The 21749-nt window shown below is 38.2% G+C and overlaps 1 protein-coding gene across 1 annotated transcript in view; it reads left to right on the forward strand.

Moving 5' to 3' along the window:
* The window catches only part of FRY (furry homolog (Drosophila)), a 134829-nt gene that overhangs the window by 83203 nt on the left and 29877 nt on the right, over positions 1-21749 (forward strand). The window contains exons 38-52 of the mRNA XM_010011901.1: positions 281-431; positions 996-1099; positions 2561-2746; positions 4801-4999; positions 5628-5749; positions 6600-6787; positions 7700-7794; positions 8208-8809; positions 10526-10623; positions 10715-10885; positions 16092-16232; positions 16951-17130; positions 18231-18392; positions 19233-19307; positions 20357-20527. Of these exons, the coding sequence (XP_010010203.1) occupies positions 281-431; positions 996-1099; positions 2561-2746; positions 4801-4999; positions 5628-5749; positions 6600-6787; positions 7700-7794; positions 8208-8809; positions 10526-10623; positions 10715-10885; positions 16092-16232; positions 16951-17130; positions 18231-18392; positions 19233-19307; positions 20357-20527 (2645 nt within the window). The remainder of the gene's footprint in view (positions 1-280; positions 432-995; positions 1100-2560; positions 2747-4800; positions 5000-5627; positions 5750-6599; positions 6788-7699; positions 7795-8207; positions 8810-10525; positions 10624-10714; positions 10886-16091; positions 16233-16950; positions 17131-18230; positions 18393-19232; positions 19308-20356; positions 20528-21749) is intronic.

Genomic DNA, 21749 nt, shown 5'->3' on the forward strand with positions numbered 1-21749 from the left:
ATCTGGATCCAAAGCTACAAAGTGACAGCAGGGATTCAGCTGCAGCTCCTACCATTCAGTGCTGTCTGCCTGGAATCTCTTTAATTTCCAGCAGCATGAAAGAGGGATTAAAAATGTAGCACTTGTTACTGAACATAGGATTTGCAAACCTCTTGTAATTTTATCACGTTATCCAAACAGCTAAGCTGATACATTAGCATGAACTCTGTTTTACTATTTCTCAAAAATGGGTAACCAGTCTTGTTTTTCACACACGCTGTTTTAATGCTTTTCCATACAGATGATCCCGTTTCTCCATATACAAGCTGGTTATTGAATATTGTTGAAACCAAACAACCACATCCCCTGCCCATGCCTTACAATGGAGGATGTTGGGCACCACTTGTGGACTACCTCCCAGAAACCATCACACCCCGGGGACCCCTTCATAGGTGAGCAGTTTCTCATTCTGACATTTGAAACGGTGAGATGCTTCCTCTTACTGGTTGACCAACACCAATCCAACTGTCTCACCACTCAGAACATCATACCTTCAATTCCTTTTGATTTCCAGTGCTAAAATCAACATGCACTGAAGGCTTGCAGTTCTACCAGATTTCTACCAGCAAGCCTACTTACAATGTAGGAAATCACTTTCTGATAAGAATCAGACTGAAGAAACAACTAGAAAAAAAGGAAAATTTCTCTTTCCCAAGCCTCTGTGGCTGTTGTTCATAGCACTTTTCCCCCCTTGATCTCTTATTCTAGCTAGGCTATGCATATTCTGAAATTCCTCTTCTACATAATTTGTACTGACGGTGATGGTGTTCTTTTCATTAATGAGTACTTACCTGCTTAATGCTGTAACTAAGGTGCTTCAGTATTACTCGTATTGAGAAGAAATGCTACAAATTTGAAAATGTAGAGATCGTTTAATTCTTCAGAAATAGCTGTCATGTTACTGTTTTCCCATCTCCAAGAGGTTTCAAACTGACACTGTGATATTTCATTTCCAGGTGCAATATTGCTGTCATCTTCATGACTGAGATGGTGGTGGATCACAGTGTGAGAGAAGATTGGGCCCTTCATCTCCCTTTATTACTACATGCTCTCTTTTTAGGTAAGACCAACAGAACAAGAAATGAAGTATATAAATGTAGTCCTGTCCTTTTAGTTTTGTTTCGCTGAAGCTGTAGAGTTGTGTTTCTTCAAAGTTTTTAATTATAATTTCCTAAAAAAAAAGAAAAAAAAGCCTGAGGCAATTACAGTCTGTGAATTAATCTCAGAACTTCAAAATTTTTGAGTATTTTCACCAATTTCACCCAAATTTGTGAGGTGGGTAGATATTTGAAGATGATTGTCTTTCTAAAAGATCTCTAAAAAAAGTCTGTACCTGGCCCCCACCCCTGTAAGAACATCCCATGAAACTCAGCCTTTGTACAATCTGGTTTGCGCTGGGCAGTCAGCACATGCTTTAGACCTGGACTATACACGAGTGCTGCCTCTTACCTTTGAAAAAATACTGTGTAAAAGAGCCAAGATATGTACTGCAGAGATAGCGAAGGAAGGACACAGACCACTGGAAAAGCAGACTTCATTAATTTCACTGCTTTTGGAGGAAGCTATGGGGAGATAAGACCAAGAATCACAGAACCTCCAAAGACCTGCCCATAGGAGCCAAAGACACATTGTTGAGACTGTGCCAGTATGAGCAGCTTCATTTTTGCAGGCCAGACAAAACCAGCGTGTTTGGAGTGTACTAGAAAACACTCTTGACTTGAAAGACCTGTTGGCTGCTGCCACTTAGAGTAATGAAGGAGCCACTATTTAAAGAGGAATATATCCTGAGAGGAGCTAAAGAAGAAAATGATTTGATTTTTCAGCACTGAAACTTCCCCTGAACAGAAGAAGGTATTTTTAAATATCCTGGAAGATGCTGAAAGAAAATTGAAAAGAGATTACTGCCACAGTGTAGTGTATCTCACAAACATCTCTTTCCTTTATATTTGTAATTTGTGAATTATTCAGGTTGTGTTAAAATCTTACAAACAGCAGTAATGGTAACCAGATCAGAGTATTTCAGCGCTAGACCTTTGGTTCAGTTCTGCACCCTGAGCTAGTAGGTAATGTCTCATGTTACTCACTGGTAGCTGAAGTTCAAGGGATTTTGTCTCTCAGTTCCTTTAATAAATCAGTATCTTCCTCTAGCTGTTTGGACATGTTGTAAAACTGATGTCTGCGCAAGAAAGCCAGATACTGAGATAAGCAATGTAATTACAACCACCATCAAGAATTTCTCATCTTCAGAGGTTTTCCAGCCCTTGTCAAATTAACCTTGCAGTGAGACAATGCATAAAGTTGTATTGCCGCACATTGTTTTGTATTTCCTGTATGGGACCTCAGTCTGGAAACTAAATACACACATTTAAGTAAAAACACCAGTACCTATGTCTGGAAATATTACATCTTTTGTTTGTTTGCACTGTCGTCATAAACTGCCTTGGAATTTTTGCTATTTCTGGAATGTGAACTTGTTTATTGTTATTTCATATTCAATGATTGCTGTAACCTTTTATTTTAGGTCTTGACCATTACCGCCCTGAGGTCTTTGAACACAGTAAAAAATTACTGCTTCATCTTTTGATTGCATTATCTTGCAATAGCAACTATCAAGCTATTGCATCAGTGCTTCTTCAGACCAGAGAGATGAACGAGATCAAGACTCTGACAGTACAACCAGCATACTTACCTGAATATCTTTATACCGGTAATAAAGCAAAAGAAGAAAATAACATTGCATTATACTGTGAGGTTTTTGAAAGTAGGAAGTCAAGGTTACTTTCCTAAAGTATCACAGTTTGATAAAGTAGTGAAGTGGCAAATATTAAAGGTCTTATTAATATTAATTCCATGTGAACTACCCTAGAGATGCACCCAAATTATTCTTATATAACTTTTCATAATAGTGAAAAAGCTATCTGATGGCAGGCGAAATACATAATGTAGAATTTTAAATATTAATACAGCTAATAACTTCCTAACTTCCCCTTCAAGGAGACAGGACTACTTTAAATGAGGGCAATCACTCCTCAACCTTAAAAAGAAATGAACAAATAATTCCAACACAGGAATAGCTGCAAGAATATGCAGCTCAGATTTTCCATTATGAAGTTAAATTTCGCATTATATACACCTTCCTTTATATCACAGATACACTTCATGTCTGTCCTGAAATCTGCTTCCATATTAGGAGCCTTATTTCCGACCTCAGCTGGGATTGGTATTTTGTTAACTTTTAGCGATTTACCTGTTTTTAAGGGGTTGGTCGGGAACAATTAGAAAGCTGCTAGCTAGATTGACTATTGTCAGGTAATATTACGAAAATCAAGCATACTGTTGAGATTTGAAAGGATCACAGAACCAGTGTAGAGTTAGGGAGGTAGAATTAGTTGTTTGGGAGAGGGTGAGGAACTTTACAGTAGAGTGAGAAATGAAATTATCAAATCAGTGGCATTTCTGTGGTCCTTTAGGAATTTAACCGGAAGTAATAAATAGTTTGGCTTTATAAAGAATATCATTATTTTGTATGAGCCACAAAAAAGAAAACCAACCAACCAATCAACCAAAAAAAACCAAACTATTTTAAAGTAATGAGAAGAAGGAGTCGCTATTTCAGATTAATGAATTAGTTTGGCCATTAAGGTTTCATTCTGAATAATGTCTATGCAAAATTGCCTTGTACATGAATTTCCTGTCTTGAATTGTGTAGATCTCTTTTCCAACACGTCTGTGAATTATTAAATACAGAATAAAATTCTTGCACTAGAATTATATTACTGATTTTCTGCCAAAATGAAAAGCTCTTTTCACTCCTGAGTCTGGAAAATGGAATTGATACTCTGTGTCTGGGCCTCTGAAGTCCAAGAAGTTACCAGAACTTTTTATTTGTACTCTTTTTTGAGCAGCTGATATTAAGAGTGAGAGTGTGGGTGAGTAGCCATAGCAAAAGTTTCTAACTGAAAATACTTTGGTTCAGTTTTGCTCAACATAATGTCAGGCAACTAAATTAGGTCTCCTGACCTGCACTGGATTTTGTCAGTAGGGAGGCCCCTCCTGCTTCCAGTCTTCTTGCAAGGCCGATTTTTCTGTTGTAGATATGGCCTAAGACAACAAGCAGTCTAACCTTAAGAAAACTGGTCTTAGTTTCTAATTTCAGATCTTAAGTTGTGTGGCAAGCTTTTGATCTAGCAGAACTCTTACTCTGATGTTTAATCTTAATGCTGAAAATATTTAGTAAGAGTAGTCCAGTGTTTACAGTTACTAAAGGTGTTGAAGAGAAGCCTTAAGCATTTGTGTGTCGATTGTCATTACATTTGTAAAATTAGGACATCGTCATTGTCCTAAAAATTTCTACCCTGCAGAAGCTTTTTACTCAGCAGACTAGCCAAGAGAAGCGAGCTGTACTTTACATGCACTTAAGCCAGCTTCAGAATTCACTTTACAGAAAGTTGTACTTTGGAATGTAAATACCCTGCAACGTTTATTTTCTCAAGTGCTGAAGCCCATGTGCAGCAAAAGAAAATAAATCTTGACTTTGATATTTTTCATTTAATATTGGATTCTGCATGTTTAGAACCACAGCACCATTTTCACTCCCACTGACATTTGACGCTTGTTGCGTTTTGCACGTGTTCTTCCCCATGTTTCCCAGTAGAAGGTTTCTGCTGCTGACTCTGAAAAGAGCTGCTTGACAGATACTTTAATCTACAATGCTGGCTTAACAGTGCATTCCATCTTTATCTCCCCCCTTCTGGCTGGCAGGTGGCTTTGACTTTCTGCGGGAATACCAGTCATCTCCAGTGCCAGACTCTGGCTTGAGCTCCAGCTCCACCTCCTCCAGTATCAGTCTGGGAGGCAGCAGTGGAAATCTCCCACAGATTACACAAGAGGTTGAGGACATGGATACTGCTGCTGAAACAGATGAGAAAGCAAGCAAATTAATTGAGTTTCTGACAACCAGGTAATGGAGATAAGCAGAGGATACGTTTGTAGTTGATACTTTCATGTCTTCTCTACAATTATCTGTAGCAACTTAACTCAAAGGAAAATGACTGAACCTTTATAGTAATTATGTACTCCCATTCCTTTTTTATTGATACTTATAGAAGTAGATAGGTACTTAAAAGCACTACACTGTCAGAAACAGCAGAAAAAAATCTTGTCTGATGGGAATAAAATGTCTAATTGACTGATAGTACTATATTCCACAATGAGCTAATGGAAGAACACAGTTTTATTATTGTAAAACTAGATATGAAGTGTACAGGGCATAGTGAAAGGCCATGGTGAAAGCAGTATTAACTACTGACTACAGCCAGCAGATCCTAGGCATGTTAAATTGAAAACCATGGATTTGTATATGCTGCTTTCTAAATGGTATAACATATTTTAAAAGAGAGGTTTTGTAAAATACAGTGTAGGAATATTTATTTTCTTGTATTTTGCTGATAAAATTCTGTTCAGTTGCATGTTTTCCAGGCAGTGGTCCTGGAAACATCTAATTGCCTTTACAGTTTATGTATTTAACTGATTACATTTATTTCAGATCACTCAAAGAGATTTTGCACTTTGTTATGTATTTCTTAAAGGGCATTTGGTCCACTTTGGTGCCATGAAGATATCACACCCAAAAATCAGAACACCAAGAGTGCTGAACAGCTCACTAATTTTCTGCGCCATGTTGTATCTGTATTTAAAGACTCCAAGTCAGGTAGTAATTTTTTTTTCCTTTCATAACTAAAAAAATATTCCCTCAAGCTCACACTGAATGTTTATCCTGTGACTCAGTAGATCTGCTTATGCAGAAGCACAATGTGTTGTATGTCTTAACAAGAATGTATGACATGTGAAAGAACTGCTTTAAAAAAATCATGTTAGACTGTACTGTGGCTGAATGTTAAATCAAACATTTCTTCAAAGCTGTTGGTAGAAAGCCTTTTAATTGATTCTACCAGATAAAAGCTCCTCTATTTCCTGTTGGTAAAATACATCACAGTTACTAAGTAAATGTACTTTGTTAAATTTCTTCTGGCAATAAAAGTTTAGTTTTAATTTATTACAGTTTTAGAGCTTAGGAAATGTATGGTTTGTATTTTCAAAACCAACACAGTCACTAATTAAATATCTTCCAAGATCAAAGCAGAATATAGCATTGGTATTTAAGATCTTATCCAAAGCCTTCTGAGGCTAATACAAAGAATCCTGTTTCAGCTTGGCTTTAGGTTTGGGAGTGTTCAGAAGTTACTGTGTTGCTGCCAGCAAGAATAGTAGATGGCTTGAAGGTTTGTCCAGGACTTGTAAAAAAAATGAAATCAGATGTTTTTGCTGACAAACGTTTGCACACCCAGAATTTTGGTTTTGCACTTTATTTTCTTACTTTCTGTGTAAGAAAAGTGAAAAGTGAGAAGTTCTCTCAAACACAGACATTGCTGCCTCTCCATTTCTCACAGGGTTTGCAGGATACACTACAGTGCATATCCTCCCCACGGAGCTGGTTCAGGCTGTTTATGACCCACAGTAAAGTCTGTCAAATGATAATTGGCATACTATTCTTTGCTTAGGTTTTCATTTGGAGCAGCATCTGAGTGAAGTTGCTTTGCAAACAGCTCTTTCAAGCTCTTCAAGACATTACGCAGGTCGCTCTTTCCAGATATTCAGGGCCCTGAAGCAGCCCCTTTCTGCACATGCGTTGTCTGACCTCCTGTCAAGATTGGTAGAAGTTATTGGAGAGCATGGAGATGAGATTCAGGTAGGAATGTGCACATAAGCTTCTTAGTACTGTTGATTTAGTGTATACTTAATTTAAAATTACCGTTTTAATAAGGTGTTCTGGAGTCAAGTGATGCAAAGTAAAATGTGGCCTTAGAAAAGGTTACCTCTGAGTTCACTGCATCCATATCAAAGCCTTTGTCAGGCTGTCACAATCTTACAGCTCTAAAGAGAACAACCATAAAACATCTAGTAAATGTCACTCAAATCTTCGTGATGACCATTTTTTCCATTTTCACATCATTAATTTGTGCTTAAGGAACCCATCATCCTAACTTCTGATGTAATCTGACAACATGAAGTAGACACTACCTCATTTCTCAAATGTTAACATCTGTTGGATAAAGACATCCACACCATCCATAGTAGTACAAAACCTGATTTGATCCACTCCTCTCTTAGTGAACTATGATGTTCACTTGGTTCAGCCAAAGAGACTGAAATTTTACAATCAGAGACTATTTGCTGCAAGATTCAAGACTTAATAAAGAGAACTACTAGCTCTTAAAAAGAAACAGACTGACGTCATCTCCATATATTACTCACGTAATGAAACTGCCACCAGATGACAGTAATATTCTGTCACAACTGCTTGTGCAGAATTTAAACCAGTGACCTACAAGTCAGAGGTTCTGTATGCCATTACCAGTCCCCTGATGAGATATGTGCCCTTCTTACATGCCTTCATAGATCATTCGGAGGCAGAAAATAAAGCACATTTGTAGTGACATTTTAATGTTCAGGGCAGTGGCATTGATGTGAATGTTGTTCTTTTTTCAGGAGAAATCACAGGTTTTCATTAGGTGCCTGTTCCTTTTATGAACTGAAGGTTTTAAAATGTTCACTATTTTGAATGTTTTTTTTTAAATGGTTAACCTCATGCATTTGATAGGGGTATGTAATGGAGGCACTACTTACTTTGGAAGCTGCTGTGGATAATCTGTCTGACTGTCTGAAGAACAGTGATCTTTTGACGGTGTTATCACGGTAAGAGTCTGTTCTCCTAACTGTATTTTTTCTTTCAATGTTTCGTGATATTAAGTGTGCAGTTCTGCAGTCTGACAGCTAAAATTGTTTTCAGTTCTACCACTGCCCCATCATGTGCATGTTGCCACAAGTCACTTCACAGCTCTGTATCTCTTATCCCCATTTTGTTCTTACCTGCCTAGACTGTAAGCTGTCCTGCTTTGGTTTGGTGCAGCACCACATGAATCTTCAGTCATGTCTGTGAGACTTACGGGAAAAAAAAAAGACAAGCTGCCGTAGACAGTGTGATGTTTTACTTTTCCTATTTAAATATTTATTTACAGTTTGATAAATACTGAACTTGTGTCCAATATGTACAAGTTTCAAGCTGTGCATTCACACATTGCAGTGTATGTTATATATTTTGGTTTCAGTTCATCTTCACCAGATTTAACATCAAGCACCAAACTGACTGCAAACCGGAAGAGCACGGGCCAGCTGAATGTAAATCCTGCAAGTGGTAACACAGCCACTGCTGAACGAAGCAGGCACCAGAGGAGCTTCTCTGTACCCAAAAAGTTCGGAGATGTGGACAAGTCCTCGGACCCACCACGCAGTGCCACACTAGACAGAATTCAGGCGTGCACCCAACAAGGCCTGTCCTCTAAAACAAGAAGTTCGTCTTCTCTAAAGGACAGTCTCACTGACCCATCCCATATTAACAATCCAACCAACCTACTGGCCACCATCTTCTGGGTTGCTGTGGCTTTGATGGAATCAGATTTTGAGTTTGAATACCTAATGGCATTGCGGTTACTGAATAAACTTCTGGCTCACTTGCCACTAGATAAAGCTGAAAACCGGGAGAAGTTAGAGAAACTTCAAGGACAGCTGAAGTGGGCAGACTTCTCAGGGCTTCAGCAGCTGCTCCTGAAAGGATTCACCTCTCTTACTACCACTGATCTCACACTGCAGCTCTTTAGTTTGCTGACACCAGTGTCTCGAATATCCATGGTGGATTCCTCTCAAGCTATAGGTAAAACCAATACACTTCCCTCTCTTTCGGTTTCCATTGCTTTGACATTTGATGACAGACCTCATAAGCCTACCTGAACAAAACCAGAAATGGCACTTTTTCTTTGTCTTCTAATATACTATACTTCTGCTTTGAGCTGGCTGGGCTTCTTGGAGATTTCATAATATAACATGTTTCTGAAAAGCCAATCTATTGCACAGCAAGGTTTTGGAGGAGTGCAGTCATGTATTATTTAATATTTCATTTCTAGGGCTCAGCGGCATACAGTTTGAGTGCTGACTAAGTAAACATGCAAGGAGATACTGTCAAATGTTCTAGAACCTATTTTGGCCAGTCTATCCATTGAATCATTTTCAAAATATTTCAAATTACTTAATTTTAAATTAGTGCTTTGTGGAATTTTCCCTAGAAATATAAATATTAAAAACTCTTGTGCACTTTTTAGATAAACTCTAATAGCACATTAGTGAGTGAGGAGAAAGGTCTGGACAATAGGGAGATAAGGTAACATTTTGAAATTCCCTATTATGGAGAACACCTTATTGATCCAGTTATTGACCACTTCTTAATTATATTTCTTGAAGAGACTTTCTGTCCTGTTAACAGATTTTTACTCTTCTGTTTCAGTTAGAAACACAGATATTAAGAAAACTGTGCAGGCTTCACCATTAAGTCGTAACAAGCTTAGACCCAGAGTAAAGGAATGAATGCCATGAACAGTCTGCCCATCTCTGTGTGGTGCCTGTGTTCTAGACTTTGGTTGGGCAATTCACACATGGGCTGTGATAGTACCATCTGCAGGTATCTTTCCTTTTCCCTGAGTATAGAGGAAGCCTAGGGAAATTACACTCCCAACTTAGACAACTCGTTTAATTGTGTAGAATGAGAGGGAATGAATGTTTATGAAGTCATTTTCACAGATTAGATTCTTTCTTTTCAAAAAACAAATCGTGTCTGGATCTATCTCTCAACTTCTGAGCTCTGAGCTCCCAGGTGAACTAGAGCAGCTTTTGTTATGGCTCTCAGTTACAGTTGCTGCCTGTATTTATTTCATCAGCTATCTTAAGCTATGAGCTGGTGCAGAAAAGCTGAATCCCAGCTCCAGACAAAGCCCTTACACTAATGACAGCAGCTGGCACTTGGTGCAGGAGCCACCTCCAAGCTTCAGTAACACCCATTTGGGTAGTCTCATCTGACCAGTTATAGCAGAATTTTGATTCATCATTATTATTATTAACTTGAACAGTATAAAACAAGGGAAGCTGTGCCTGGCAGCCTGACTAAAACAACAGTTCATTTATCATACTCATTGAATTTCTTTTTGTGTTTTAGCAGCCGTCAAAGAAATGCCACCAGTTAAGACTGTCAGTAAGCCAGTTAAGTGGAAAAGATATACATATGCACTAACAGGAATAAATTATATACTTTTATGAGATATTTTATACTGTAAATACCTCTTTTTTGTGGTAATACTTGTACAAATAGGTTCATGCTTCATAACAGTACTGTTGCCTAAATGATATACTGGATTTTCAAACTAAGGCCACCTTAAGACAAATGTGGCATGGCCAGTGGCATGATCAACTGGACAGTCTGTGTGGGTTTAGAGCTAATGTAATCTTGAAACTGTGACTTCCCACAAAACACCAACTTAAAGATCATTGTGGCTCTTGCTGTCCAAAATATGCATTTTGTTCTGTATTTTTCTTCTTCTAGGATTTCCACTGAATGTTTTGTGTCTTCTGCCCCATTTAATTCAGCATTTTGACAACCCAAACCAGTTTTGTAAAGATATAGCTGAAAGGATTGCTCAGGTATCAAAGTTACTTACTGTTTTGTACATCCACAAACCCATAAATGCAGTTGCCTGGTTCTTAATGTGTTTTGACCTTTATATTTAATTAGGTTTGTTTGGAGGAGAAGAACCCCAAGCTATCAAATCTTGCACATGTCATGACCCTTTATAAAACACACAGCTATACAAGGGACTGTGCTACCTGGGTAAATGTGGTTTGCCGTTATCTTCATGAAGCATTTGCTGATATTACTTTAAGTATGGTTACGTATTTGGCTGAGGTAAGTTTTCAAAACCTCTTTACTGGTTAACTCTTCTGTTGCCTAACAACCCACTGAGCTGAAATCTGCCTGCAGATAACTGGGGCTCTCTGTAACTGTTATTTATATTATAATTAAGAATAAAAAGCTGAAATTAACTGAAAGAAAGGAAATTATGTAAGAAATCAGTATTGAACACTAAAACAAAAGCCAGCAAAGGTCTGCAGGGCTGATACATCTTAAAGCAGCTTCATTCACCAGTCCGTCAGATTTTTCAGTGTGAAAAAGAGAGAAACTGGACAACATTTATTTAGATACTGCTGAGCAAAATAAGAGAAGGACTAATTCCAGAAGGGATTTAGCCGCGTATCATCTGCTACTTAAGGATCTGATTCTTGATACAAATTTGTATGCATTTTTCTAACACTGAATGGGATCATGCTGCTGCCCAGGTTTCCCCTGTGCTCATCACTTACTCTTAACATTTTTCAGGTGTGGAGTATAGAGCTGATGCAGTGTTGTTACTGAGGATCCAAGGCTCAGTTCTGCTCTTTAGCTTAATGCCAGTTTTTCTTCTTGCCTCCTGTGTCAGATCAGTATCAGGACACCATTTTCTTGTAGAATTATCAGATCTATCGCTTCACTTCCCTGCTGTATTGAGATGCCTTCAGTCTCCCTTCTCATTCAGAGAGAAGACAGTTCTGTGTTCATAGAATTATAGAATCATTTAGGTTGGAATAGACCCTTAAGATCATAAGTCCACCTAGCACTGCCATGTCCACCACTAAACCATGTCCCTAAGCACCACATCTACGCATCTTTTAGATACCTCCAGGAGCGGTGACTCCACCACTTCCGTGGGCAGCCTGTTTCAATGCTTGACAACCCTTTTGGTGAAGAAATTTTTCCTGATATCCAAACTAAACCCCCCCTACTGCAACTTAAGGCCATTTCCTCCCACCCTATCACTTGCTACTTTGGAAAAAAGACCAGCACCCACATCACTAGTAAATTCACTATCTTCTTTAGAGCAGCACTGGGGTTTGGGGCAGATTTGTTCTCCCCTCTGCCGAGGATCTACAAAAACTCTGCAGGCATCTCTGATACTGGCTATCCATATATTTTCAAGAGCCTGAGAAGCCAGTTTGTGCTCCCACAGTCACTTAAAGCTTTAGAGCAAAATTGGCCCTGGTACCTCAAGCTGCAATTCTTTACCTAGTTTGCACATGGAGGCTCTAAGTAAACAATCATATCAGATCTTAACTGATGGTGAAAGCCATGACTCTCCTGTAGGAGACTAAAACAGGACCTGAGGTTTTTCAGTCTGTTTTCAAACTCAGAGACTGAAGAACTATTAGCTCTTCAAACATGATCCTGAATCCTCCAGAGTCAAGTGTCTCCTTCACTGTAGAAACTTGTAATCCTAATAAACGAATGCTGTAAAGAATAAGGTTTAAACTCTTTCTCCTCTGCTATTCCAGCATTAGGAAAGTGTTTCCCTTCAGTGGTCTACCTAGAGTTACTAGTGCTTCAGCACCTCCATTGCATGTGATCTTGCTCACTTCAAAACGGGTTTAGACTTGCATCTGGAGACTCTTTCTTTGCACTTCCCCCTTGTGTAGATCGGTACCATGTTATATAACATCAAGTCAGGCAGTGTTTTACTGTAATTAAGGCACATTCCTCACATAGACCATCACAGAAGGATGACAGAGTAGTAAGCACTACTTCCTTTCTCTGTATTTACATTGACTGCAGCTCTGTTGAGTCATGTCTGGGGAATATTTGTATGGGCATAGCATAGCTGCCAGTCTTGAAGGTGGAGCAAGAGACAAGCAACCATCTTGTTCGGCCTGAAAAACATTTTTCCAGTATTCAGAATGTCTCCCCTTTTCTTCTTAGTTAATCCCCAGACTAGGGTAAATAATGTGCTTCTGCCTCCTATAAACCAGCTGTGGGATACACTGTCAATAGGTAAAGCCAAATGGGTTAACAGCTCCACCGGGCAATCTGCAGTTGAACGCTATAACCATTGGCTATAGAGCCTGGGGCTTTAACAATCCTGGCTGAATCCCTAGTGCTTGGGCCTGAGGGAAATTTTGAGACATGCAATGCTTAAGAATAACAAAGGAAATTTGTGTTGCAACAGTGACCCCTCCAAATGCATATGTATACCTTCAGAAGGGGACTTTGTACCACAAGACTGAGAACAAGTGCTTTGGCAGAAACTAAAGCTTCAATTTTTGCCATTTGGAGAGAAATTGCATATAACTTACTTAATGGCATGTAATTGCTTGTCAGGTAGGGGTATGATCCTGGCATTTCAACTGTGTTCTTATCCAAACCTTACAGTGACAAGCTGCGCTCCTTACTCAGTTTTACATATTCAACTGCATCTATGAAAAATTATCATTTCTTCTAGAAAAATATTTGTGAATGTCGGTCTACAGATGAGGAAAAATCACTGCTTAATAGTGCAGTAGAACTTTGACCCTCCACTGCCAAAGTCAGCATACAAACCCATTACATTTTATGTTAGATTTTTTGCATATTAGTTTTTAAAAATCGACTTTGTACCATGAAAGCATAAGCATTCTAGAAGCGTATCTGAATTTACATGGGTCACATGTTTAACTCATGATTCATCAAGTCCAGGGTCATGCTTGGACATAAATAGCTAATGCTATTAATACAGCAGAAGGGACAAAAAAGCATAGTGCATTGCTCATGGTAGATGTTTCCTCCTCCTTCCTGTTAGATAGAGGATTGCTTGTGATAGAAGTGTGACCATTCATAACCTGTTCAAAACCAGGGAATCACTAGAGATTAAAACATCTGTATTGCAAGAGGAAGCGTGTCCTAGGTCAGGCATTATCCCACTAACAGCTCCTCTATCAGACATGGCTTATGAAATACCTTCTTTATTTCACTAGTGGACACAGAAAACATTTGTTTGACTGACCAACATAACCTAAGAGCTGAGTATATCTTCTCACCTGCTGCCAGATTCAGAGGGACAAAGAGAACTGTCCCCTGTGCTAGCACCCCAGCAGCCACACCAGTACCAGCAGCAGCCAGCCCAGGCAGCCCTTCAAGGAGCAGGCTTTGTTCTCCACCTAGTCCTGAGTTAGTTGCTGCTTCAGGAAGGGGCCAAATGTTTCTAATGGGGTGTGGATCCCTAAACCCAGATAAGACCCAGGTAGTTACCACGCACTAACAGCTTATAAGGACCAGAGCCAAGCAAAAAAAAATAAAACTCCTGAGAACAGATGTGATTTCTTCTTAGAAATACAGTGAAAACTCCTTGTCCTGGAACTCACTGATCCAAATGATGTGTTAGCACAACTCCATCTTGCTGCTATTTTTGTTACTTCTGGCAGCAAAAGGATTCTTATTGTACTAAATGCATTTTAAATTGCTGTTCTTTTTTAAACTGAAATACCCTTTCTTGCTACAAAGTCATGATGCATTTTAAGTACACACTTGGACTATCAGCCACCACATATACCCATCTTGAACAAGCGAAAATTGGCACAGTCCACAAATGTTTAGAGTTTGAGGGCCAAGAGCTGTTTAAGTCAAAGGATCCTGTTGAAAACAAATTTATACAAACTGGAATGAAATTAGAAACTGTCAGAGATAAAGTTCCTAGAACAGCTTTCTAACCAGCAATAGAGATAGAATTACCATTTCCCAAGAATTCCTTTTCATATCACAAAAGGAATTCTCTGATGCAGTAGCCTCTTTTAGAGAACAAAAAAATTTCTTTCCTTCAGATGGCTTCTTCCAACCCTTTAGTCCTACACTGAAATGGTATTGCAGCTGATGTGGTGGATCATATAAACTATTTATGAGGAAGGAATCAAGCCTTCCCTTGCAAGATCCTAATGGAAGGCAAAAAAAGTCTATAACCTTGTTTTGAAGACGAATTGCAAAGCACATTTTATCTCTCAGTAAAGGTATCCATGGGCTGAAACAGGTTACCATGTAGTACCTCTAATTTAAAAATTCTTGCTGTCTTTTTGTAGAGGAATAGATAAAATGTAGTGAGTTCTCTCTCTTATGCTGTTAATGGAATTTGCCTACTTTGTTTTATGTATCACTAATTATTACTCGCTTTTACTGATGAAATAAATCAGAAGATTTTTAGTGGAGTGAGATAGGTGTATGTCCTACTTGATCATTTCATTTTGGCTGGCATGAAGCATTCTCGATCAATAAAAAGAGGAGCCTTGTCATTCAGGCCAGAGAGGGCATTTAAAGAATTACTAGGCTCCACTTGGTTAAACAATTGAAGTTTTGCTCTGATGGAAGACATGAGGCAGCATAAAGTAATTGTTTCTAGATCCTAGTATCTCTAGTAACCAGTGTTAGAGGAACTTTTTTGTCAGCCTGAATGGAAGGATAGAGTCTAGACTTGAGCCTCTGGTAACCTCCAGCAATAATATTTGATTGCCTCTGAAATTTGTGGGGTAGGACAGTACCTGTCACCAACGAAAGAACGTGCTACCTTCCAGGAAATTTTCAGCTGAGGTATTTCAAACACACATATGCAAACATAGCATGGCTGGCTGTACACCTCCTGAATTACTGTCATGCATATATATGAGCACAGTTGTATTTCCAAGGTTCATTATGGTGTTCCAGGATCTACACTCAGGTGTTCCAAAATTCTGGGATTTAGATAAAGCCCTTCCTTGTATTAGCCTCTACAGTAAGAGAGCCCAGGGAATGCATCTCCTCCTTAACAGAAAATATTTCCTTGGCAATTACAGCCAGTGAGAACTGGCAGTGAGATATATTTGGATAAATATATACTGATGTCTGAATAGTAGTAGTTTTGTTTCTCCAGCATGTTTTCTTTTTTCTCACTGACTTTCAGCAACAAAAAAGATGCTCGCCTGTTTTTGTTGGATGTGCTTTGCCAATTACAGTGTAAATTTTACCTACCGGTTTACTCAATGGCTGAGTGTGTTTTCTGGATAAGTTACGGCAGGTGTATATAAAATGTACATTTCATTATCAAAACAAGCTAGCATTTGGCTCCCAACTTAAAGCTTTTTATTTCATGCTTGTATCACCATCACTTGAAAAATGATTGTAAAATGGCATTGCAAAATCAGTGAGTGAAGAGGCATGAACAGTCCAAGTGGTATTCATGAAGCTAGTAGCTTTTAACACAAGAAATGTCTCAAAATTTAGTTATTTTCACTTTTTTTTTTAACAGCTACTAGAAAAGGGTCTTCCTAGTATGCAGCAGTCCCTCTTACAGATGATCTACAGTCTTCTTAGTTATATGGACCTGTCAGCTATTCCTGTGAAACAGTTTAACATGGAAGTGCTAAAAACCATTGAAAAATATGTACAGGTAAATACCTTATCTTCTTTATATTAACATAGGAACTTAGAAATATTTGCTATCGTAAGTTGATAGAATTTAAGACTACCAGGGAGGACTTTGACTGTCTGGTGTGGTATCTAGTTTATAAACATCCTGATGTCTCATAGACTTCGTGTCCCCAGGTAAGATGCCCAGCTGTGCATTCACTGTGTGAGAAGGGTTAGGCTGCAGCTACATGACATTGGGAGCAAGCTTAATACCAGGCAAAGCCTAACTGACCACTCTATTAGCATGAGAGAGACGTGGCATACACACTTCCTTCAGAGACTTCTGCACCTAATTCTTGGCGAGTGGAAAATAAATACTTCTACTAGGAATTCACACCTGTAAAGAGCCTGTGTGAAGTCAACTTTCTTGCTAAATGGGGATTCTGCAATGGCCCTTACATTTATTCACACTTTTTAAGGCATTCAGATAGGAGATCTTAAATCCTTTGCCGTGTTGGCCTTTCACTCAGGCCTCCCAGGTTGCAGGCCAGTGTCCTAACAGTGACACCTTAGGCAAGTCTTGGTCTCTGCTGTTGAAATTAGCAAGGACGTACCTTGTCACTGTCCAAGAGAGAGAAAGAATAGTAATATTCCAATTCCAGATTTTTATTACGTGGCAAAGAACTTTAAAATGTAAATAATCTTGAATGCATGTGAATCTTGCTTTCTGTTTGCTGATTAAATATACCTATTTCTAGAGCATTCACTGGAGAGAAGCCTTGAATATCCTGAAGTTGGTAGTTTCTCGTTCTGCCAGTTTAGTTTTACCATCCTATCAACACAGTGACCTTTCAAAAATGGAAATACATCGAGTGTGGAACAGTGCCTCCAAGGAGCTACCAGGGAAGACTTTAGAGTTTCATTTTGATATTTCAGAGGTACTGTTTGTAATTCTGCTACTCAACACCTTAATTCTATTATTTGGTAGTCCTAAAGTGTGTTTTAGGATTAGGAAAGTTAGGACAAGAAAATTATCAAACTAAAAGTCTTTTAAATTGTTTTCAATTCACGGTGACATATTTAAAGACCCTTGCTGGAGGGCTCTTCCTGGATTTTCACTAGATTTTTTTTTTTTTTTGTGAAGAAATTATTAGTTGTATTTAAAATTATAGGGGGAAAGCTGTGTTGCAGTTACATGACAACTGTACATGTAACTGTGCAGTTACAGTTGACAACTGTAATATGTAGTTATACTGTATGTCTAAAATCCCCCTCCAAGCATTTTATACTTGGATGCCAATGTTCTCTGTAACTGGTAAACACAGAAGTATGTCCATTAAGGGATTACTGCCTGACTTCTGACCAAATTCTTACAGCAGTCTTTGCCCTGCAGACCCTGTAGACCTTTTAACTGAATAGAAATGAATGGTCCTATTGACTTTAATGGGTAACTCACTTTATTTATTATTATGAACTTGCAGGACTGTTTGCAGAATTATAGGCTATTTCATATAGATAATAGTGAGACTTTGAGGTTAAAAGGACATATGAACATAAAAAGGCATCTTGTACTGTTTGCATAAAGAGTTTCTTCTTGCTGTTTCATGGAGGTATAGTTCTAGAAAATGCTGAGTATCCTACTGTCTACCCAAGAAGGCATTTTAATGTTCATTGGAACAGGGCCAGAGTGTTCAGCACTGTTAGGAAAAACCCATTCAAACACACCTGCAAGAAAGGTGGATTTGAAATAAATTTAATAAGCTTTCTGGGTTTTTTCTGGTTCTTATGTTAGAAACTAGTTTGACAGCTATTAATGAACATAATAAGCACTAGGTATGTATGAACTATGTAAATTGTTACTCAGACATTCACAGTGGAAAATAACATGCACATCAAGTGACATGAAATGTGGTACAGCCCTTGTTTTACCCCTGTATATGATCTTCAGAGTAATCTTTTCCTGCAACTGAAGCAATATGGCCCATTATTAAGTTCATCCTGGAGCATAGTACTAGTGAATAATTACTCTCTGTTTAAGACTCCAATTATTGGGAGACGATATGATGAGCTGCAAAGTTCCTCTGGACGAGATGGTAAACCCAGGGCAATGGCTGTAACCCGAAGCACTTCTTCAACCTCATCAGGGTCTAACTCCAATGTCCTTGTTCCTGTGAGCTGGAAGAGACCCCAGTACTCTCAGGTAAACTCTTTGTTCATCAACAAGTGGCATTCAGAGCAGCTGAGTTAATGCACACTTCGGTTCTTAAATGCTTGTGTCCTCTGTGGCCTGCACAGTCCTCCTGGCTGGCTGGGGCAGAGGCAGCACAGCATCTGATCTGTGTGTGTTGAATGTCTTTCCTGGACTCAGAAATGGACCAAGTTATGTCTGTCTTCTATCCTGGGTTTTATTTTCAACCTGCAGGAAATGCATCTCTTTAAGACCTCTAAGTCTAGGTTAGATTTAGCTAAGAATGACAGGTGAGTTCAGATATTAGCAAGGAGAGCAGTTAGACAGCATGTGCAACTTTCTAAGTGTTGTTTACTCAGGAAATCAGGTAAAAAGAATTCCTTTGAACAATCTTCTTAAAAGCAATGTTTGATTACCTTATTGATTTTGATTATCTGTGAGTTAGAATAAAACCATGCAGAATAAAGGTATTTATTGGTTTGGTTTTTTTTTTTTTATATAGCAAATTATATAGCAGTGACTCAGGCCCAGTTCTGCAAAAAATAATTATGCATGTGGTTAATGTTAAGATTCTGAACTGTCCTTTTGAAGTGATGCACATGATCCAACGTTTCTTTATTATGCTCAATAGAATTAATAGGCTAATTTAAAAATAATAAACACCAAAATCATTAACAGTTACTTTTATGTTTCCTTGTATGCATAGCTGCTCTGAAAGCAATGCTTTGAGCACTTAATAATTAATTCTTTGGTTGCTTCCTCCTAATTAAAATTTGTTAATGTATGTTTCTAGCCACCGGGAGAATGAGTGGATAAAAAAAATGCTCATTTGAGAAACATCTTGTTTTCTAGAAAAGGACAAAGGAAAAGCTGGTGCATGTTCTTTCTCTATGTGGTCAGGAAGTTGGGCTGAGTAAAAACCCTTCAGTAAGTAGCCTTGTATTGACCATTTCTCTGTTTCGTTGTGTCCTAAACTTGAGAAGTGAAGAACACTGTTTCCCAGAGCTGCTGACCTGATTTGCATAGTTTCATGACACATTAATGTCATTGTCATTTGTACTGGCCCACGCTGCATTTCTCAGCATATAGACCAGTGAGTGAACAGCCCATTCGCTTAGAGACAATTTACTTACAGAGCTACAAACAGTTTTGCTGTATGAGATCTGTGATGCTGTAGGTTTTACTTTTGCCATCTCAGTGGGTAGAGAGTAATGACCTCTGGTATTACCTGTATAGAGCCTTTATAAAGTAAAAAAATAAATTACAGAAATAAAAGGGGGGAGAGGGGAGATGTGTCATTTCTGCATTAGACAGTAGGTCTGATATTGCTCTTTAAAAATTAATCTTATCTAGTGCCAGGAAATAAGCAATAGATCATCCAATGTAGGAAGCACTTAAAATAGTTATAAAACATTTTCTACCGAGAAAGAAAAATTTCTGAATGTTTTTTCATATGTTGCATGTCACTTGTATTATGGTAAACAGGTCCTTCGTTTCTGCAAGACAGGGGTATTTTAATTTTTACAACTAAATTGCAGCTATAATGATTTTTAGTGGGAAAGGAAAAATACAGCTTGTTGTGTTTCCTAATCTTGACATGTTTTTGAACATCACTTTTAACTAGAGATTTTTTTTCTTCTGAACTTACTATCTCATCCCCTTGACAGTATTTTCTCTGCAAAGTTCTCTGAATTTTGTTCCTATAAATGTACACAAACATCCAGGCAACATCAATCTGCAGCCATTAGGAGGTAGCCGTAATATTCTTGGACATGTTCCTACAGTATGAAGTTGTTTCTTTGTACAAGTTTAATCTGAAGGCACCTGTCCAACATAAATAATAGTGTTCTAAAAATACTCAGTGAAGGAATTAGGTGTGTACTGGAAATACAGTCTTCTGAATAACCAATTACAGCTTTTAGGAAGAAACAACCAGAGGGAACAGTTTGTTACAAGAGAGATCCTTTGAATCGTAGGTAATTTTTTCTTCCTGTGGTGATTTGGATCTGATTGAGCACCAGACGAGCTTGGTGTCTTCAGAAGACGGAACAAGGGAGCAGGAGAACATGGATGATTCAAACAGTGAACAACAATTCAGAGTCTTTAGGGACTTTGATTTCCTTGATGTTGAACTGGAAGATGGAGAGGTACAGTACATTTTCTCTGAAACAGTTTTTTTTATTAAAACAATTAGATATTCTTTCTACTAATCACTATACTCTTCTTGTAAAACTTTGACTCTGTAACTATAAAATTAGTTTTGAGTTCAGATTACTTATAATGTTCACTTAGTGTTTATTTCAGTAGCATAACAGTTAAGAGGGTACCACACCCTTCCTTTCTGAATCTAGTTTAGGAAACACTGCAAAACTGTTACTGGAAGATAAAGCCTCTGTTTTAGTACCTTTTCAGTGAATTTACTTTTAAGTGAATTTATTTAAATACAATTTTTAAAGGTCTAAATTATTAACAAAAATAGGTTTGCTGATTAAAAACCCGTAAGTTAAAATGTTCCAGACCTGTTGGTTAATGAATAAGGCTCCAAAACATGAATTCAAGCCTTCAGGCTGTTGTTACTCTTGGAACTTACGATGAAGTCACTAGCACTTGGAGAGATGTACCTTCCACTCTGCTTAGGTGTCTGTGATTTCATCATCTTGTGCATGAGCTAAACAGAACCCTGACAGGCCAGATCAAGTCTTGACAGGTGAAGCCTGTCAGCTCACCTTGACCTGAAACTGATGAAAGGGAAAAGTTGGAGAACTGCATTTTGGGGGGCTACACCCTTTAACCTTGCTTATACCAAATTTGGAGTATTATTTTCTTTTTGGGAGGGAAAAGCCAAAAATCAATATCTGTTACCAAACAATTTTGTTGCTATTTTAATGTTCAGAAATTGTTAGGTCTTTTGAAGTACTTAAGGTGCAGATGTTCAGCAAACCAACAGTTTAATAAATTGTCTTGTCATACTCTGGACTAGATTCTAACATGAATTCTCTCAGGCATCACTCTTAGCCCTGAGAAGAACATGTTTACAAGAAGAAATAATCAGTTTTCTCCCTGGTTCAATTACAGGAGTAAAATAATGTTAAGGTAAACAGACCCCTTAGGTATGATCTCATGTACATCTGAATTTTAATATTTTTTCCAATGAAGAGAAAGGATGAAGAAATGGAAAGAGATGTCACAGAGTCCTTAATTTCCAAGATAGGACTCGCTGTATCAAAAAAGTATCTTTTGGCTCACAGCTGCCCATGACTAAGAAAAAAGCAGTTGGCATCAATGGTTGAAAGGACATTAGCCAAATATTACAAAGAAGCTTTATAATTTATAATTGTGCACAACAATTCCTATCAAAATTACTTTACC

The sequence above is a fragment of the Nestor notabilis genome, unplaced genomic scaffold (genome assembly GCF_000696875.1).
Source record: "Nestor notabilis isolate BGI_N333 unplaced genomic scaffold, ASM69687v1 scaffold30203, whole genome shotgun sequence".
Classification (NCBI taxonomy): domain Eukaryota; kingdom Metazoa; phylum Chordata; class Aves; order Psittaciformes; family Psittacidae; genus Nestor; species Nestor notabilis.